The 20288-nt window shown below is 40.7% G+C and overlaps 1 protein-coding gene across 1 annotated transcript in view; it reads left to right on the forward strand.

The window, feature by feature from the left end:
* NOX3 (NADPH oxidase 3) overlaps nucleotides 1-20288 on the forward strand; it is a 57373-nt gene that overhangs the window by 8753 nt on the left and 28332 nt on the right. The window contains exons 5-9 of the mRNA XM_001493342.3: nucleotides 1985-2130; nucleotides 4602-4783; nucleotides 8223-8352; nucleotides 13625-13717; nucleotides 15536-15789. Coding sequence (XP_001493392.3) covers nucleotides 1985-2130; nucleotides 4602-4783; nucleotides 8223-8352; nucleotides 13625-13717; nucleotides 15536-15789 — 805 coding nt within the window. The remainder of the gene's footprint in view (nucleotides 1-1984; nucleotides 2131-4601; nucleotides 4784-8222; nucleotides 8353-13624; nucleotides 13718-15535; nucleotides 15790-20288) is intronic.

Raw genomic sequence — 20288 nt, forward strand, 5'->3', positions numbered from 1 at the left:
AATACGCCTAAAGCATTTATAACATTTGTCAAAGTGTAGCAATCTTTGGTATATGCTAGCTATGAGAAACAGTACCTGTTGTTTTTTTTTTTTAAACTTTAAGGTAATTATCAGAAAACAGCAATTAGGAATACTACGTGATGTTTGTGTTCAATTTAGCAGCTTGTTCTCATTTTGTATATAGCATATTAGAAGAAATTGTACTAGATAAGCTTTTCCAGCTTTGTGGATCCTGAAACTGAGCGAGGCAGATGCTTCATGGACACGGCTACATATGTTGACAAATGGAACATAAGGAAGAAATGCATTGACTTTTGGGTTCTAACACCATGGAATCCATAAGGAGACAGTCAATATCATAGACTCAACCACTATCTCGTGCTTTCCCTTCTTAGGTGGGCCTCAACCAAAAGCATATTTGACTTGATTTCTACTTAAGGCTGCAGAAAAATGTGCAAAAATACATATATCAGCAGAGAAAAATTCCTCCAAAAATATTGCATCTACAGATCAACTTTCTGACCCTTTCTCTCTTTCTGTGATCTCATTGTCAGTCAGCACATCTTTATTAAGTTCCTACTGGGGCTAGGCAATGTGCCAGGTGTTGAGGTTTCAAGATGAACAAGCTTTGAGGATTTAAAGTCCATTGGGAAATGTAGGTATAAATAAATACTCATAACAATAATGCCTAGGAAGTGTGATCATCAAGGTATCATTTGTGCCTGTGGAATTGAAGAATGTTCAATAGAAAAAACTTCTGAGTTGGGTCTTAAAGCATAACTAGAACTTTGCAAGGTGGAAAAGGGAATGGCTCTGATAGAAGAAATTCAGCTGACAGAGAGAAGAGGCTAAATAGAGGATGATATTTCTAAATAAATATGCTACTTAGACCACAGGGACCAAAATGACACCAATATTCTCACAAGTTTCTGCTGTTCCTTTTTCCCTCACTCTCACATCTCAACCCACAACATAGAGCCCTGGAGGATCCCAGAGTTTGCCCACAATTTGTAGAGACTGTATAATAGTAGTAGCCTCTGCTACTTTTCACTGTGGGAGCGAAAAAAAAAAAAAAGCGTATCAACTGGGAAATTATCTATACCCTGGGTAACGAATTCTCATTTCACACTTGAATCTGATCCCAATGGCAGGTATCAACTGGCCCGCCAACAGCAGTTCCATTTGCAGGAAAATCATCAGGATGTCCTTGCCCGGATGTTGTGACTGCTGGCTTCCCCACGGATTTCACAAGACAGGGAAGAGTAGTGAGGGGCAGAGGCTCCTTAGGCCAGGTGGCGCTGTGTTCCTGAGCTTGTTGTCCTCATTTAGAATTTACACATCACCACATCCCAGTGTTCAAAAACTGAGTTTTCTTCTTAAGAATACACAGTGAAGTTTAGTTCCACAAACACTGGCTTATTTCAATCCTCTAGGAATAACACATGCAAATATATGTGTGTATGTATATGTATAGGGGTATATATACACATATATTAAAATGTATAAAGGAAGAATAGGAAATATGTCTAAAAGAGAACAAAAACAATATCTCTCCTCATATCTATCGTATATAGCATAGGCAAATATTTCAGAGTGTATGATGTACAGTTTTCTAGCATAATGCCTTCTGATTTCTTGGGGAAAAATATGTACATAATGGAACATATCTTAACTTATGTTATGGTATCATAATATCTATTTCACTTCCAGAATGATCATATGCTTATAATCAAATTATGGTGAATTGAGATTGACTTTGTTTCTTAATATAATTAAAATTAATGTGGTGAGTCACACAATATCTTCAGAAGTCTTCACTCCACTCCGTTCAAGACATTGGGAAAGATGTGCAAATAAATCACTCTTCTTTGGAGATTACAAAACCAGAACAGAGAAACTTGACCATATAGGCATTGTGTTGTTGAGAAACTACAAAGAAAGAAATCCATATGGCGTGTGTCCCATGTCGTTTTCTCTGCCACAGCCATCCACATCGTGGCTCATTTGTGCAATCTGGAGCACTACCACTCCAGCCAGTCGGCGGAAGCAGAGGGACTTCTGGTTGCGCTTTCCAAACTTGGCGACGCCCCGAATGAGAGCTACCTCAACCCCATCCGGACCTTCCACACTGTGAGTTCTTGCATGGTACCAGTTTCTCCTCTATCCTTTTCCAGTCCCTTTATCAGGAACACTGTATATCAAAAGCTTTTAATAAAAGAGTTCAAGAGAACAAGTTTCTTCCTTCTAATGCTAACATCAATTTCACCATTTCAATAAAAGTTCTTTTTTTATAACAAATGTTGCTAAGAGGTTATGGGCAAGGAGAAAAACTGATGCCACTTAATTAGTTTATAGAAAACATGATACACCTAAACAGCGAATGCAATAATCTGTTAAAACCTTAATATTTTAAATTTTAAAAGCAGCTCATGATTGGATATTTTTTTGCTGACGTTAGAATCATAAAGAAGGTGAAGTGCCATCTAAACCCGGGGATTATAAATTGGATGTCCTCATTCTCAATTTGCAAATTGTTTTCTGGATCTCGTCTCCTGTGTCATATTTTGGCACACATGTGAATAGCTGGTTTGCCAAATCAGATACTGGGCAAAGTAGCTAATTTCATAATGAGACCTGCATAGCTAGTGACATCCTTAATGCTAATTAGCCGTGTGCGCAGAGTACCAGCACACGTGGGGAACAAGAAGAAAACTGACAATGTGGCCACAGAAATCCACCTGTAGAGATAAAGACATTCCTCTTGCTTAATCCACCTCCCACCTCTTTCTTCCTGGTTGATCTAAACCTTTGGCCAGGTGCTGCCATATTGGAATATGCATCCCACGTGTTGACTAAGCTAAGAAAATCTATGTTGCCCAAGAAGAGCCCTAAGACAACACACTCCGGAAATGGAAATCTCTCTATTACCATCTAAGCCATCTCTTTAAGTGACCATTTTGCCCAAGCAAACTTATTTGAAGAAGCAAAATTCAAAGTCTCTTTTGGGGGAAATTCTTCCTTGTCTGCGTTCTCTAATTATCTTAAGATGGTATCCAATATCAGGCTATTGATCGAGTAGAGCTACATTTTCTTAGCTGACAGCAATTAAAAGCATATGTTTCACAGTTACAAATAAAACTACAGATCCCTCAGCCTGTGGGAATGCCTTTGAGGTCACTCAGCTGAGCCATTACCTGGCATCTACTGGAGTGAACACTTTTCCCCACTAAGGCTCTGGAAAGTTCATTGCTACACACACCCAAGAATAAATCACAACATTTCAAGGAGACTACATAGTAAATAGTATTTATTATAAACACTTTTAAAGCAATTTAAGAAGATGATTAAGCTACTCCCAATATAGTTATTTCAAAATTTTAGAAGCAATATACTATGTAAGTACTAATTAAGTTCAAGAAACCCTCTAATTTGGGGTATTTGGAGAAAGATAAGTATCAATAACACAAAGTGTACTTTATAGAGTATTTCTAAAGAGATGCAATGGGATTATTTTAGAGCATACATTGCAACTCAAACCAGTCAATAAATATGTTATAAGAAAAAGAAAGTGGGTGTTTGCTTTAATAAGCAAAGAAGAATGGTTTGAAAGTAGCACATCATATGATCTAAATGGATTTCTAAAATGCCTGTGTACACTTGAAAAAAAAATCTTTTAAATGTTTTAGACATACCACTTTGAATTTTATTTCCACTCTTTGCTCTATGAAGAAAAAATAAACAGTGGAGAAATCCCTGTCCCAATTACCTCGAGATCTCAAAGCAGCTCAAATTAATGAGATTTTACTGACAAAAGATACAGTGTGAGTTTATTGAGCTCCTGGGCGTCTCAATGATGGTAACACAATATATGAATACTAATGACTTGGCAAGAACATGGGCAACTCACAATAAAAACAAAATGTTTTGTGATTCTCATTCTAAACCATCCCCTGCACTCACAGGTCAGAATTCTGACCTTTTGGCGGTGTCTACCAGATAAGAATAGCTGTATCTTTATTGATTACGTAGGATTTATGAGGCCTTATTCCAAGCCTCCTGAGCTGGCATGAAAGAAATGCAAGTCATGGTGCTTCCAATTAAAAAGCAAGAGCAAGGAATAACTACCAGGGGAACAGAGTGTGCAGCTGCTTTATTAAGAATGCCCCTAAGGGACCTCTCAAAAGAAGTGTTTATTGATGTTAAAATTCAATTAAGTATGGGGATCCACATTTTTATTTTAAAAATTAAAAACTTGAAACAGATTTATTTTGCAGTATTTTACTTTAAAATGCATTTTCATATATTGCCCTAATTTCAACTCAACACAATAACTCAGACGTGAAAAATGATTTATATAGATGGAAAAAATGTAATTCGTGAAATGACATTTGATGAAATTTGAGCAAAGTGAATGTCTTCCATCAGATGGCAGAGAGGAAAGGGCGAGAAAGTCCCTCCTTGAGTTGTATGGGGATCCTTTTAGGCTAATATGATTCTGATTAGAACATTCTGAATTGTTCCCTGCTTCGGCTCACAAGGATTGATCCTAAAATGGAAACGTAGAACGAAGATATTAATGTCATGGCATTTGTTTCTTGCAGAACACAACCACTGAGTTGCTAACGACAATCGCGGGCATTACTGGCCTGATGATCTCTCTGGCTTTAATCTTGATCATGACCTCTTCTACCGAGTTCATCAGACAGGTCTCCTATGAGTTGTTCTGGTACACACACCATGTTTTCATCATCTTCTTTATCAGTCTGGCTATCCACGGGGCAGGGTAAGTCCATACTGTGCTCAGTGTGTGAGATTTTATCTCTGTGAACCTCAAAATAATCTCAGAAAGTCCTTTGGATGGAGGAACATGACATGCAGGGACTAAAGGACGCATAGAACATATGAAAAGGCACATTCACTGTGGTAAATTCATAATGAAGCTTTTTTAGTAGTACTGAAAATAAGTGACATGGGTTGTGAAGTATTATACTTATTTTTCCTAGCTAACTCTGCTTGGTACTCTTGATATGTTTATAAGATGCAGGAATTTTAATGAATGCTGGATGACAATAGATCTAAGTTTCATTCAGAATCAGTTTCTGCAATCCAGTTTATGTAGGATTAGTTAGGATATATATTTTTGATACCCAGAATTCACTTACGCTTGACCAAAAGGAAACCACTAGGAAAGCCAGTGTGGGAGACGGGACAGTGTGTGATGTGGTCGGTCTGTCTGACCTGGGCTCTGCCACGAGTCATCAGGGGACTATGTGCCAGCCCTTAAAATTCTCTGGACCCCAGTTTCCCATCTGACATATAGGTTCAAACATCCCATAAAATGCTGTTGTGACATTCGGCACCTGCCCAATACTGGTAATCTCTTCATCAGGAAACTGGAGAAACACGTGAAGCATAGCACCCTCAACGACAACATTTTCAATTCTTTAAATATTAACAAAATGGCGGACCAATTAACCATATATAGTTTGATGTCTATAAACTAGTTTGTCCCATATTAATTATTTTATAAATGGATGCCTTTTTTCCCCATGCTTCGATTTTCAAAGCACATTCACATGCATGATCAATTTGACCCAACAGCAGTCCTGTCCAATAGAGACGGTGCTGTTGTCCCATTTGATAAAGAGAAAACAGATGTTCAGAGGGTTAAGTGATTTGCACAAGGTCCCAGGATGAGTAAATGGCAGACTCAGTCCTAGGGTGCCGGTCTTCAGGCAACCAACCCTTTATTCATGAGGAACGGGTCCTCACTTTCGCAAGTTAAACACTCTTCGACACCTGCAATGATGTGGTCGGTGAAATTATGAAATTACAAAACCCTGCATGGCTTGCCAGCAGCTCTTCCTCTGCTTCCCACACTAGCAGAACACCGTGTGCTCCACCCTGTTCTCCCACCATTGCTGCTGCTAAGTGCAGAGGGGCCTGGTACTGGAGGTGGCCTTCATTTCTGGCCAGACCCGGAAGAGCAAGCACATGGCCACAGAGACTTCATGGCCTAGCAAGTCACACATGACACAGTGACTGTGGATCCCCTGCACAGCCCTATGGTACCTCTTCTGGATTTGCCCCTCAGCAAGTCAACCGCCTCCTCCAATCTCCCTCCTCACACTAGATGCTCCTTCCATCTCAGCACCCCAATATTAGAAGGTCATACTTCTGCTGGTGTCACTGCCTATGCCTGATTAAGAGCTCTTTCAAAAGCCATCAGCTTGTCTGACACACAGACATCATAGAAGGAAGGATTGCCCCTGGGGGTCTACTTTACCCTAAAAAAACTGCCCATGCCTCTGATAGTCTCTAGAAACCTGCTCAGTCAATGTTCCCATTTATGCTGCCTGACTAAAGGCTTTCTAGTCACTTTTAGCATTGAAATACCTGCGATTGGCTCTTCTGAATTTGTGATCCATGACCCTGACTTTTTGCACTTTGAGGGGCAAGGTGGATGGTATGTGGTCTCTGAGTGTTCCGCCCCAAAGATTGTCAGTCCTCCCTTTCTCTGTGGATTCCTCCCCCGACGCAGAGGTGTTAACCTCTGTAGGACATGCAAGAGGCTCTTCATAATTCACAGGTTAGAAGTCCTCTTCACCAAAATCACGCAAGCAGCCCCTGATCCTACCTCCCCTGCATTCACACCCTGGTGCCTCGTAGAAGCCTGAGAAGATTTCAATGGGCAGTGTTTCATTGGAGATAGGTTTTAATATCCAAATAACGTTTCATAAGATGAAATTTTTAGTCATTTTAACTTAGTTGAAAGGCTTATTTTGGGATAAGGGCCTCGTTTAATCTTCTCAGCATGAAGTATTCTACAGCTACTGTTTACAGCAAAAAGTAATTTGCAAATTCCATGCAAAATGCCAAGTATAGTAGGATTGTTAGAACGTGTTAAAGCCCACTAACCTTCCTATTATGGGATGGCATAGATGAAGACATTAAAAATTTTAAATTTTTAAAAAGATACTGCAGAAAATAAAAAGATATTGCATTTGTGGAATGTTCTGGGGTTTCTTTAGATAATATAAGGAATGTTGCCTTATATTGTCTTGAGAAGAAGGTTTTAGAGCCGGAGAAGGAAGGTGTTAAAGTTTACAGATTCTTTTCCTCTGGTTTCTATTTACTATTCACCCTTCCCATGTCTGGGCATCATTTGCTCAAGGGAGTCACAGATAGTTGTGTTCATCTAACTCAAAGGGATGTTATCAAGTTTGGATGACTTCCATAAAACAGGCTGGGACAAAGGCCAAGATGTCAGTTCTCCAGGCTGTTTCAAGGGCATTGCTGCTCCCTCCTCCCATGCCTATGATGCGAAAGGGGCCATGTCCCTCCACAGGCTACCCAGGACCTGAGCCTGTGTGCTGCTAAAGATTCTCAGTCTAGGGGTACCGCGTTCCTCCAGAATAAATCAATTTATTTTATTCAGAAACATGTAGGAATTGAGAAAATCCTAGATGACGTGACCTCAGTGTCTTATGCTTCACAGCTCGTGCACCAATGGGTAACCCAAGGAGCCTGTCCCAAAGCAAATTGTCCAAGGTCAGTTTGTACTGCATTGTGGCAACTATGCTACAGCAGGATTATAGGACTCTTGATCCAGTGCTCCACTCACGAGGGCCAACTTCCTTTTTTGCTCTCAAATTCATCAGCATAGTCCTGAGGACACACTTTATACTGACCTATTTTGACCTTGTCAAACACTAAGCCTGCTAGTGATCCCTGGGGGAAAAAATACCATTATTCAAAGCACTTCTTCTGACTTTTCACTTGAAAACTTCTAGGTACTCAGAAACAAACCAAGAAGGGTAGAAGTTAAATAAATCAGCAAAAGACCCCAATAGTATAAAGTTGGCCAATTAGCTGGAATGAGCAATCAGGACGAGATATAACCTAATTAAATTCAACAATCTACAAAAGGATGTGCTCAGACAATTTCCCTTCATTATGAATTCTCTAATATAGACACTTTCAATCTAACACAGGATACCACAGAGGGGCTCTTCTTTTCTGGGATCTTCAAAGTTACTCGAAGCTTCTTAAATTCCTCTTTTTAAAGATGTTGAGGGAAATGAATGACAGCTCAAGTTTCAAGACAGTGGCAGTGTTATTCCGGAGCCCAGAGTAGAATATAAATTGGTGGTATCACAAGGCCTACAAAATCAATTTAAAATTTGGGGGGTTTTCCTTTGTTTTGTTTTTTACATGGCAAGTCGGATTGTTAGAGGCCAAACTCCAGAGAGTGTCTTGCTGCACAACGCTACCTTCTGTAGAGACCGCCATGCGGAATGGCGGCCAGCGACCCGGTGCCCAGTGCCTCAATTCTCAGGCAAGGAGCCTTCGGTAAGAATGAACCCAGGGGCTTTTAAAAATAGCTGTCGCCACAGTTAAAATAGCTCGAGCTTTTATATGCTTCAGAAAAAGAACAGCCCCTGTCACCACGAGACAGAGCCAACTCTTTATTAAGTGTGCTAATGGAGAAATCTAGTTATGAGTAATTTTAAGAGAGGTTTACTGCCAAAAGCCCTCCGTCCATTTTGAAATGCGTTCCTCTTCTTACATCGGAATGTGGATGTCTGATACTGCGGGAATTCGTAGCACATCAAGCACAATAATGTCTCTGGAGGAGTTAGAAAAGCCTTGGCCTCACCCCTCCAGTCTTAGAAAGCTCAGCTCCCTATCCCCTGCCTAACTGCCTTCTCCATTCTTAGAATTAATAGCATCACTTCTCAAACATTCAGCAGCAACCAGATGAGAATCATGCCCTCTTTCTAAGCTTGCCTTCTTTCTGTCTACAGCTTCTGGGATGGAAAAAATTGGAGGATTTAAATGGATTTACTTCCTGTTCTAATTAAGCTCCCATAACTGAAATAATGACAATGTTAGCCAAAAAGGGACTTAATGAGAATCCATGATAATGTCTATAAGATCTCAAGAGTTATGTTTCCTGGGTATGCCTTAATCATTATAGCTGGTGGCATAGGTAAATAGAAATAATAATCCAATTTGGTCTCTTGAGGTATCTTAGAACAAGGCAAGCCTTGGGACAGCTGGGTGATGCATGAAAGAAAATAAATGAAGCCAGCAGATTAAAACTAGAAGGAAGGGAGTGCCAAAAATATATATATCATAAAAAAATGGAATAATAGTATACAAATAGTGGGGATTTAGGAAATTAAACCGTCAACATATGAGGAATATAATGCTTGACTTTTTCTAAAATCCTCAAATATATTAAATTAAGCGCTGGGTTTTAAGGGTGAAAACTGCTAGAAGGAAGGTTTAAAACTGAGAGAACTGGAATAGATGTGCCCATTAGACTGTGGTTCTTTTAATGGCCAGTATAGATTGTCTCTGTCTTAAACTCAACTATCGGTAGCCACTACCCAGCCTGCATATTAATGAGGAACATGAATGCCTCTCTCGAATTTTCAGCGACAGCGTCTCCATAAAAAAATCAATACCCTCCCACACCTCATGAATACAGACCAGAGCCTGCTCCCAGCAGCGTATGCTGACATTAATTATCATTAAAAGGGGTAACTGACCCATCTCTCTACTAACTCTCCCCTGCTACACCTCCTTGCATACCCAAACTCATGTTGTCACTCTTTCCCATTATTTTTAATGGATCCTGATTCAAAGCGTGTGTGGGCTGTGCAATTACCGCTTGGCTGAACTCTACAATATTCTGTCTGATGTCTTATAGACACTGAATCCAAAAGGCATCCCAAGGACAAGGAGATGTCCTGCTCTTCCCTGCCCCACACCTACCCAGGCTTGGCAAGGCTTTCCCCTTTGCTCTCTTAACTCGGTGCATTTTCATGGCGCTTTTATCACTAGATTATTTATCAATTCACCAATTCAGTGGTGCACTACCCCCAAACTGGGACTGAGAATGCTTTCTACATCACCTCATAGAAACCGAACGAATTATACCTTGTGGTCCTCTTCTCCTCCACATCTGACTCCCCCTTTCTACCCCAAACTCACAGACACATATACAACTCCAGATTCTAGAATTGCTCATGCAACCCATCCTCAAAATAGGCCTTGTCTTCCTTAGCCAAAGAAGCACCTTATTTCATTTAACTACAACATAAATAATAATAACAAGGCTGACACTTTTTTAATTACTAGGGAATGATGTCAATGGTATAGGGAAAAGCTTTAACTGAAGTAGAGTCAATCCAGCAAATTTTCCCAAGTGCCTATTATGTACTTGACGTTGCACTAGAGGCAGGATTCAGAGACGTGGTTCCTGCCCCTGGAAACCTTATTGTCTAGAAAAAGAGGCCGTTCGTAAACACACATAAAATAAAATCAAAGCCAGCATGTTCTTATTTTCTGGTAGGAATGAAAAGCCAGGAGTGAAAGTGGAGGAAACAAGTTTCATTACTGTAGCTTTTAAATCAACATGGTTTTATTTCTATCATAAAACACTCACTGTACCATGGCTTTTTGAGCATTTGGGAGAAGAAAAAATAAAGCTCAGATGCCACAGAGTCTTTTAAAGGAACTTAGCGTTAAAGAGCATTAAGGAAACTTAGATAATAAGTAGTTCTACCCCTTTACTTAATAGATGGAGAGATTGAGGCCCAAGGATTTTTAATTTCCTACCTATGGTCACAAAGGCAAAGGTCACAAAGGCTTTCTCAGTAAAGCCACATCAAAGAACCAGGGCTCCTAACACTGTGGCCATAAACTTTCTTCTCTACACTCTTCGACATTCATTCTGAACCTCTGGCCTTCTCTCACCCCTCATTTTGTCAATCCTCTGCTGCTATCTACAAGTACATACCCTCAACACTATATTTATCTCTGTGAATAAAGCTAAAACATTTAAGAGCTTGTAGAGAACCTAAATAATAATTTCCCCCAACTCTCCCATTTTGCAAAACAGGAAATCTGAACATAAAAAGGCCCAAGATTTGCCTTAGGCATAGGGTGAGGGATGGTAACTGCAAGAAGCCAGGTCTTCTGAGACTCAGTCCAGATTCTACCTCACCATATGCCCCTACTGCTCTGGGGCATGGCTTCCTTCTCGTCCTTACTCACTCTTGTCTGTCCTGGTGGTCACTGTTAGGATAATCTTCTAATATTCACGTTTGCACATAGCTCTCCCTCATTCCCTAGTTTCCAGGGGCTCCAAGAGTACCAATGTAACCAAACTGGGCTTTCTCCTCCTAGAGCAATTTACAAACTAGAGGAGAGATAGCGTCAAGGATGACTAGCTTACGTTCTCTTTCCCGACTAACTGTATAAAGAAAAATAATCCTTTCCATTTTATCAACATGGAAAAATCAGAGACCATGACTGATTTGAAGTGTGTGATGTTTAAACCTTTCTAACATGGGCAGGGAAGATTATTTGTGGAAATATGTACAGGCTATGTGAGTGTTTTTGCAAATCTCTCTCTAAGCTCCTATAGGAAAAATTGCATTCTTGCTATCATTTCTGTAAATAACCAAACCAAGTCTCAAAACACTTTCTGGTCCATTCACGCATTAGTCACCCAAGGATTCACTCCCTTGTCCAACCCCATCCTTCATGTCTACTCCGTCCTGTCTTTTACCTTGCTCGTCATCACTGCCACACCCACAGCATAGGTGGACAAAAGGTTTTATTCTCTCTGCTATTCTGAACACGTTGCTGAACCCCACTGAGGCAGAAATGAATAAATGGGTCAAATGGCTTTGTGTTGCCTGAATAAATCAAGCCCTTATCAGGTAAACAAGAGGAAAAAGCAGAGAGGGTTGATGTAGGCGGGAAGACGTGCAATGCAAACAGACCCAGAAATAAACAAAAGAGAAACAGAAAAAAACAAGAACGATAACAGAAGGAAAAATAATGCTGAAGGGCCTGTGACCTGTCCATGGGAAAGACGGAGCAAGGTGATGGGGAACGGAGTGATGAGCGACCAAGATGGGGAGGCAATTGGTGAGGATTTTCTGAATGTCCGAGTTCAAAAGAATGAGACCCCCTTCTTGCTCCTACGATGGTATACAAGGAGTGAGGTCATGGTGGAATTAGCATACTAAGGAGGGAATTTAGGGAAATTAGGAAAATGCCTGAGCTCTAGTCTTAGCTCCCTGTGATATAGCTCTGTTGTCTCCCAGGCAACTCATATTCATTCCCAGAACATTCTGTGTTTTCTACTTTATTTCTTTTTTGCTCATTTGTTTGTTTTTGTTTAAATGCAAAATTAGACTATATTTCCAAGAACCCTCAACATCCTCAAATTCAATGAATTCACGAGTCTCTAATGTTTTGTAAAACAAGTGTCAGTACCCATGTCAGCATTGGACAGAAAGAAGAATGATTGCATGGTAAACGCTCTAGGGTGGCACTGGAGTCCCGGGAAGAGCACTGGCCGGGTGCTCAGGCCCATCTGGGTTCACGTCTTTACTGTGCATCTCCTTGGCTTTGTGACCCTGGGCAATTTGTGAGATCTTGCTGAGCCTCAGTTTCCTCTTCTATAAAATAAAGAGAATACCATACGCCTCGTAGGGTTGTTAGGTATCAGACCTAGTGTAAGTCTTCCAAATTTTAAAGTTCCCATTCTTTCCATTTTAGGGGAAGAAGACATCTTAAGTTGTACCCAACCCTTGGTACAAGAATAGCCTGCTGGTAAACTGATCATTGATAATGTACATTATACTCACAAAATGTTAACATAGGATGTGGCTTATCAAGAATGGCAATCCTGGGGCTGGCCCAGTGGTGTAGTGTTTAAGTTCGTGCACTCGGCTCCAGCAGCCCAGGGTTCGTTGGTTCCGATCCTGGGCATGAACCTACACACCACTCATCAAGCCATGTTGTGGCAGCATCCCACATACAAAAACAAAGGAAGATTGCCATAGATATTAGCTTAGCAACAATCTCCCTCAAGCAAAAAAAAGAGGAAGATTGGCAACAGATATTAGCTCTGGGCCAGTCTTCCTCGCCAAAAATAAAAAGGAAATGTTCACTGTCACAATTCTCCAGACAATTGTTGAGGCTTTTGTTTTGATTCTAAAAACCTAGATTTAAAATGCTGAGAAACCAACTTTATGTTTTATTCCAGATCACAATTGGCTGTGTGTGTGTGTTGTGTGAGCACATATGTGTATGTGTGAGGGTGTGGGTGTGTGTGTTTCTTCAGGCCGACCCTCAAGTTGTGATGCATTTTTGGCCCAAAAAATTACCATTCGAAATGTTTTTATTTAATTTCCCATGTCCTCTGTTGGCTCAGTAATGAAAAGACTTAGTAAGCCTTTAACTTTGGCTGAGTTTGGGAGCATTTATGACCCTATCATATGTAACATAAACATCAATCTGCTTTCTTACTTCTTTGCAAATTCAATTATTTCTAATTACATAAAGGCATCATTGATCAAGTAAGCATAAAAACCAATACAGAAGAGTTTAATCTCTTAAATAAGCTTGTAGACTTCAAGGAATAATTGAATGTTATAGTATTTAATACAAGGAGACATCTTTGTTGTTGATAACTGACCCAAAGCGAAAGGAAAATGTCCAGACCACATGATGTTATGTATTGATTTGGTTCAAATTGAAAATATTTGGATTCTATTTTCATTTCCTTTTCCTCTCTCTCTGCTGCTCTCTGCAGGCTTGGAAATGGGTTTTAGGCCCTGTGGTCTTGTATGCATGTGAAAGAATAATTAGGTTCTGGCGATTCCAACAAGAAGTTGTCATTACCAAGGTATGCATGTAGCTTTATGTCTGAGTAAAAGTCTAAGTGTAGATGAAAAATTTTTATTAGCCCAAGTTTTTAATTTGCCATTTTTATTGCAGAACTGTCTATAATTTAGAGGGTCGTCTTCTGTTCTAATAATTATTTGTACCCTGCACATCTTTTAGCGTGACTAACTTTACTGAAGACAGCAATCAGGGTTCCAGACCAGTACACAGAATTCTAATAAAGGTTACAGTACAGCACTGGAATCATCTGTATTTCTCTTTATTTCGATTTCTCTCTAGGGGGAAAAAGACAGGGGTCATAGTAACTTATAGTATGATCACTTCCTTTGCCACATAAAGAGATGGATTTTGCAAACACACCAAGGATATCCATACATTTTCAAGCATACACTCATGTCTGGAACTTCTGAGCAGAAAATAGGAGAACAGTCACTCAGGTTCGAGCGAGAGGAGGCGCTGGGGCCTTCAAAATGGAGAGGAACGGTGTCTAAGGAGGTCTACCCTAGTGAATGAGTGCTCCGTGCTAGCGTGTTCTAGTCTTGCCATCCCTCCTCACAGCTCTCCAATTTTTACCTCGTACTGGAGGAAGATAGGAGCATACGGACCGAGAATATATGTCTAGGAGACGGAAAAGCTACCAAGTACTCTCCCCTTAGTTTTATAAATGTCTAGGAAGAAATTCTTTGCTAACCAAACCCATCCTGCTTTGCTAATACAATATCAACAGAATACTATATCTCTTTCACTGTCATCATGAAAATAGATGCAGAGAAATTGCTTCATATTTCTGTCTTAAGTGGTTTCCATGTTGCTGTTTTTAAGTTAAGCACCAAAGGAGATCAGGCTGTATCAAAAGGCAGACAGTCAAACTTCTAGAAATCTGCTAAAGCTGTTTCTAGGGAGACAATTTAACAACAGAATCAGAATAAATATCAGTGGGGAGGGGAGAAATAGGACTAATGATTAAAATGCTGTGAAATTCTCTTCTGAATGGAAAAATACTGTCACAGAATTGGAATGCTAGATTTTGTTCCCTTATGCCTCATGCTACAGAAGAAAGTGTGGGGGCCTGGAAAGATTTTTCAGAAAACAAGGAGGAAATCTAAGAAGGGAAATTAGTTCTTTCTCTCCAATAAGCAGCAATTTATAAAGTTGTATGAATTTAGTTTATAAAAACTAAATTAGTTTATAAAGTATATAAAAGTGCTAAGAGCCTTTGCATGATGCTTCCTATGTCTAAAATTCAGAGCCCAGACTGGAGGCTGGACTAAAACCAAATCAAACAAACAAAACATTTCAGAGCGAGTTTGAAAATTGTTTTATGCTTAGAATGAAGAAATTCCACGGTTAATTCACAAGGGATTGAGAAAAGATGCAGATCACTGAAAGCAGTAACAAACTGGACCTCGATTTTTAAAATGTGGAGATAACTATGTGACTATTTTAATAACTTTAAGCATAATTAAGTGCTATGGATGACATGCTAGCTTATGTTTTCTTGGGTCTGGTTAACTGTGCTAAGCAAAGCTTGGCCATTTGAGACACAAAGTCACATGCTGGATGCCACATTGCACCTGGGTGCAGCCACCCAAATTTCAGACATAACACTGTGAAGGAGGTGAACTTTGTCCTTGCTGGAGTTGCCAACCCAGACATAAAAGTGATGGCAAAAATCCTTGAACGCTCATAGCAAGTGGTATATGTGAATTACACTGCAACAAAGCTGATTTAAAAATTTAAAAAGCTTTGATGGAATGAAGGCTATTTTCAATTATTTCACCTGAGCAATGAGACCAACAATTCTCTTGCTCTGATTTAGGTGGTCAGCCATCCTTCTGGAGTCCTAGAACTTCACATGAAAAAGCGTAACTTTAAAATGGCGCCAGGACAGTACGTCTTGATACAGTGCCCGTCCATATCCTCGCTGGAATGGCACCCCTTCACCCTTACCTCTGCTCCCCAGGACGACTTCTTCAGTGTGCACATCCGGGCAGCAGGAGACTGGACGGAAGCTTTATGTAAGGCCTTTGGGGCTGAGGGACAGGCCCTCAAGGAGCCCTGGAGACCGCCAAGGTTGGATCCCATTTCTTTTTTATGTATAATTTAGAATATTATAAAAGTAAACTGTTTCAGTGTAAGAATGTGTTACCAAATTCAACACTCTCTTTATTCTAGATGGTAAGTTTGAGTCCATTTTTTAAATTCAAGAATCTATATCAAAAGTATAATTTAGTAGATTTCCAGTAGAAGCAAGTACGTTTCTTTCAAAAACAAATGTTCGGTAAAGGCAGGCGACGATACAGGGAGAAGGAGCATTTTGTTATCCCAACTCCAAAACATCACTTGGCTAATTATGTGTAGCCCGCGATGAGTAAGACAGCCCTATGAATTTTGGCGGTCACAGTCCGATGTCTTTAAATTATATTTGTAAATTTAATGAAGTTTGGTCTTCATAAGAAGGATACTTGAGAGTCAGAATTAATCTGGCAGCCCCCATATACTGGAGACAGGGCCAAACAGTTACAGATTGAGGCTCATAAAATGACAAAACGATCTGAGAGTCAAGAAAGTTAGTGGTGTCATTCATTCCATCAGTCCCACGTGTGTGTATGCAACAAGTATTAATTAAGCTGCACTGTGTACCAAAATACAGAGATGTAAAACATTGCCTCCATTCTCTAGGACTTCTAACAGAATCAACATGGACATGCAAGAAAATTATTTAATTTTGTTGCAAGGGAGATGTGCAAAGGGTGGATCTGAGGATCTACTGATGCCATCTGGATTGATTTCCTAGGGTTGTCATACAAAATACCATAAACTGGGTGGCTTTAACCAGCAGAAAGTTATTCTGTCACAGTTCTGGAGACTACAGGTCCAAAATCTAGGTATCAGCAGGGCCCTGCTCCCTCCGAAACCTGTGGGGAAGATTCCTTCCTTGCCTCTTCCCAGCCTTCGGTGGTTTTCCAGGGATGTTTGGCATTCCTTGGCTTGCAGCTGCAGCAGTTCAATCTCCACCTCTGTTGTCATATGGTGTTCCCCCTTCTTGTGTTGGTGTTTCTGTGTTTCTGTGGCCTCTTCTTAAAAAGATGCTGGTCACATTGGATTAAGGGCCCACCCTCCTCCTGTATGACCTCATTTTAACTTGATTAATTACATCTGCAATAACCCTATTTCCAAATAAGATACTGAGGGAGAGGACTTCAACCTACCAACTGGGGACACAACTCAACCCACAACAGCATCGGATTCAGAAAAGCCTGGGCACATAACAGAAATCCCAGCGTCAATTACCTCTCCTTGGCTCCTTTTAGTCAACAGTGGCTTAAAGTCGAGGCCCACTCTGACTGCAGGATTACCCAAGCAGCACACAGGCCCATGTTTAGGGCCCCACAAAAACAGGGACACACAAAGAAAATGTTGAGAAAAACTTTTGAAAGTATTTGATATTTCAAAGGAAGCATCAAGAGCGTCTTTCTCTGCCATCCTTGGAGGGTATCAGGAACTCCCAAGCGGTGGCCACTGACATAAGAAATTGGGTGGGGAACACCATGAGGACACACTTAGAGTGGAACTTCCTGAGGGCAGGCCATTGTCTCCTTGGTACATCTGGTGCCTAGAACAGTGTCTGACACATAGTGAATACAGAGTAAATATTTAGTGAAGGGAAGAGTGAATACGTGGACCCAATAAGGATGCTTTATTTCATTTATTTTAACAAATATTTAAAGGTGGAAAACTAGCCGACAGAATAGATGAAAGGCACAGATTCTAATCAGCTTATTGTCCCTCCTTCCCCCTTCCCATGGGATACTGAGCTGTAACTATGTAACACTGAGCTTGGCTGTGTTCAATGGGTAGGAAGAGTCATATGCCTTCATTTCAAACATTGGAATGAAAGAGAGGTGTGATAACAAACCAAGTAGAAACATCATCTGACATCATCAAACATCAGAGCAGAGCTCCAAGACAGACGACAACACCTGACTATTCCACTAAGTCATTCTCTTTTTTATCATGGAAAGCAAGCAACATAACAGAATTTTTAAGGTTCAGAATGCAATGCCAATGCTTAAAATCAGGAATGAAAGTTGATACAGCCCTGTACACACAGGTCCCTGCCCTCCCCTGGGCATTGCCAAGATGGATACCTTTATCCTCTTTGCTAGCCTGGTCTCTGCTCTGGGTGTATTTAGACATCCAGTCTATCAACCAACCCTTCTCTTCACAAACCAGCTAATATTTCCGCCCACCCTCCACAGGAACTCCGTATGTGTTTCTCAGTAGTCCATATGCTTTCCGTCTGTGGAGCACACTGTCAGCTCAAGGCCTGAAATGATCTGGTCCGCCGAGGCTCCTCTGCTCCACCTCCTGCTCCCTGGTTGCACTCAGCCATTCTTCCAGCCTTTCTGGTTTTCTTCCCCACCAAACATGCTTTCCGAGGTGCCTTTGCTGTTCCCTCCTCTGGAACACTCTCCCCCAGATCTCTCCTTGGCTGCTCCCTCACTTCCTCCCTTCTCTGCTCAAACATCTCCTTCTACTGAGGCCTTTCCTTCCGGCCTCAGAGAAACAGCAGCCCCCAGCTGACACTCGGCCTTCACCAGGCCCCATGCTGTACTTTGGTCTTCTCCATAGTACTTAGCACAACTGGACACGCTCAATATCAGCTCGTTTACTCATTTACCACCTATCGCCTCACACTGATTGGAAGTTCCAGGAGAAGAGGCACTTTGTTTGGTTCACTTTGTTGTCCCCAATGCCTAGAACTGACCCTAACTCTTAGTTGGCACTCAATAAATATTTATTGAATGAATAAAAATGAGTTGTAAATAGTGCAGCTTCCCTTCATTTATTAAATTCATTTGATCTCTGCCTCTATGTACGTGTTGGCGACGTATGAGTAGTAAAACCCCAGAAAACCTAGAATTTGTTTAAATCTTCAACATATCAAGAAGCAGAATTTTATTGGAGTTCCCTGGATGATTTTACCTCTCTTTTAATTTTGGAATAAATCAAACATGTTAGGGAGAGCACCATATTTTTTTCGCTGCCTTGGACCCAGAAAGGATTTAAGTCAGCCCCAGGAATCTGTGAGGCAAGCAGTGATGGAGGAGCCCAAGAAGAGATGCAAACCTAGACAAAGAGAGGGAAACTTCTTCCTCGGAGCCCAGGACAAAGGGAGAGAATGTAGCTCTTAAAAGACTCTCCCTTTTGAAGTAAGTTGGAGGAATTTCTCAGAGTTGAAACTAGTGAATTTTCAGCTACTTAACGGGGCTGCCCATGGGCAGGGGCTCCAGCATCAGACAGCCTGGGTTCAAAGTCCAACTTCGTGTGCGATCCTGGAGAATGTACGTAACACCGTGCCTCAGTTTCCTCAGCTGTAAAATGAAGATGATTGATAATCATTGTACCTAAGGCTTTGTTTAGGATCAAACGTGACAGTCCTTGTAAAGCCCTTAGCATAACGCATGATAAAGAAAGTTAGCTATTACTATTAGCAAAATAAGAAAAGTCAGCTACCACAGAGATGACAATGAAAGTGATGATCAGACAGAGAGGACAGTGTAGATGAATAAAGATGTGGGTTGGGAGAGACAAGACTGGCGGTGGGTGAGGTGGGTGGGGGGCGCTGCTGACGCTAAGCAACAAGGAATATCACGATGTGGACGCTGGAAAGGCGGATTGTTTTCTCAGCTGCATTATTAAACTTTGTATCCACATCAAAGAGGAAGGAGCTGAGTGAACCAGAGAATCAAGAATTTGTGCAAAGGAAGCCAATTCAGGATTGTGAGACGTCTTGAGAAATGAAGAAATTTTGGCCCAAAAAAACAGTTGAGCTGTCATGATAGCTCTGAGCAACTATTGAAAGGCCTGAGGCGCAGGAGAGGGGCAAGACCTGGTGTGTGTTTCTCAGGAAGGCAAGAGGGGTGAGCTGTCAGAGGATAGATTTCAGGCAAACATGAGAAAAAGGGTCTAATGCTTAGAACTGCCCCCAAATGCAACAAGGCGCCCTGCGATTTAACCATCAGCCATCAGGGACCTGGGCAGTTGGCCTAAATATTTTTTCCTGCCGCTTCCAGCTTAGATTCTCAATCCTAATTATGTAAAAATTTGTTTATTAAGTATTTCTGTGGATTATATGATATAATTCTTCTTTCAGTTTAATTGTTATCTTTTCAAATCAGTGTCGAGTAAATCCCAAATATGACTGATTATAAAAACAATTAACAATAAGACATTTTAATCCATGGGCAGTTTCATTTTTTTCTGTCTTGATTCCCCTTGCCTAATTATTTATAAAATAATCTACGATGGGCTGAGATGCTCACCCTTTCTGGTTAACAATCTTTTATTTTTATTCTTCCATTTCCATATATCAATATGTAATAAAGCCTTATTAATTAAGATTAACTTGAGGAGAGTTCATTTCAATTATTCGGAGGTCTGGCATATAGATTATTTTAGAATAAACCCAATTGAACTTTCATGAACACATAGGAAGCCCAAATGGGCCAACCTTGGGTGCCTTCAACAGACACCCCTTAGGGAATGATTATGAATAACTTAGAAGA

This window comes from Equus caballus, chromosome 31, assembly GCF_041296265.1.
Source record: "Equus caballus isolate H_3958 breed thoroughbred chromosome 31, TB-T2T, whole genome shotgun sequence".
Classification (NCBI taxonomy): Eukaryota; Metazoa; Chordata; class Mammalia; order Perissodactyla; family Equidae; genus Equus; species Equus caballus.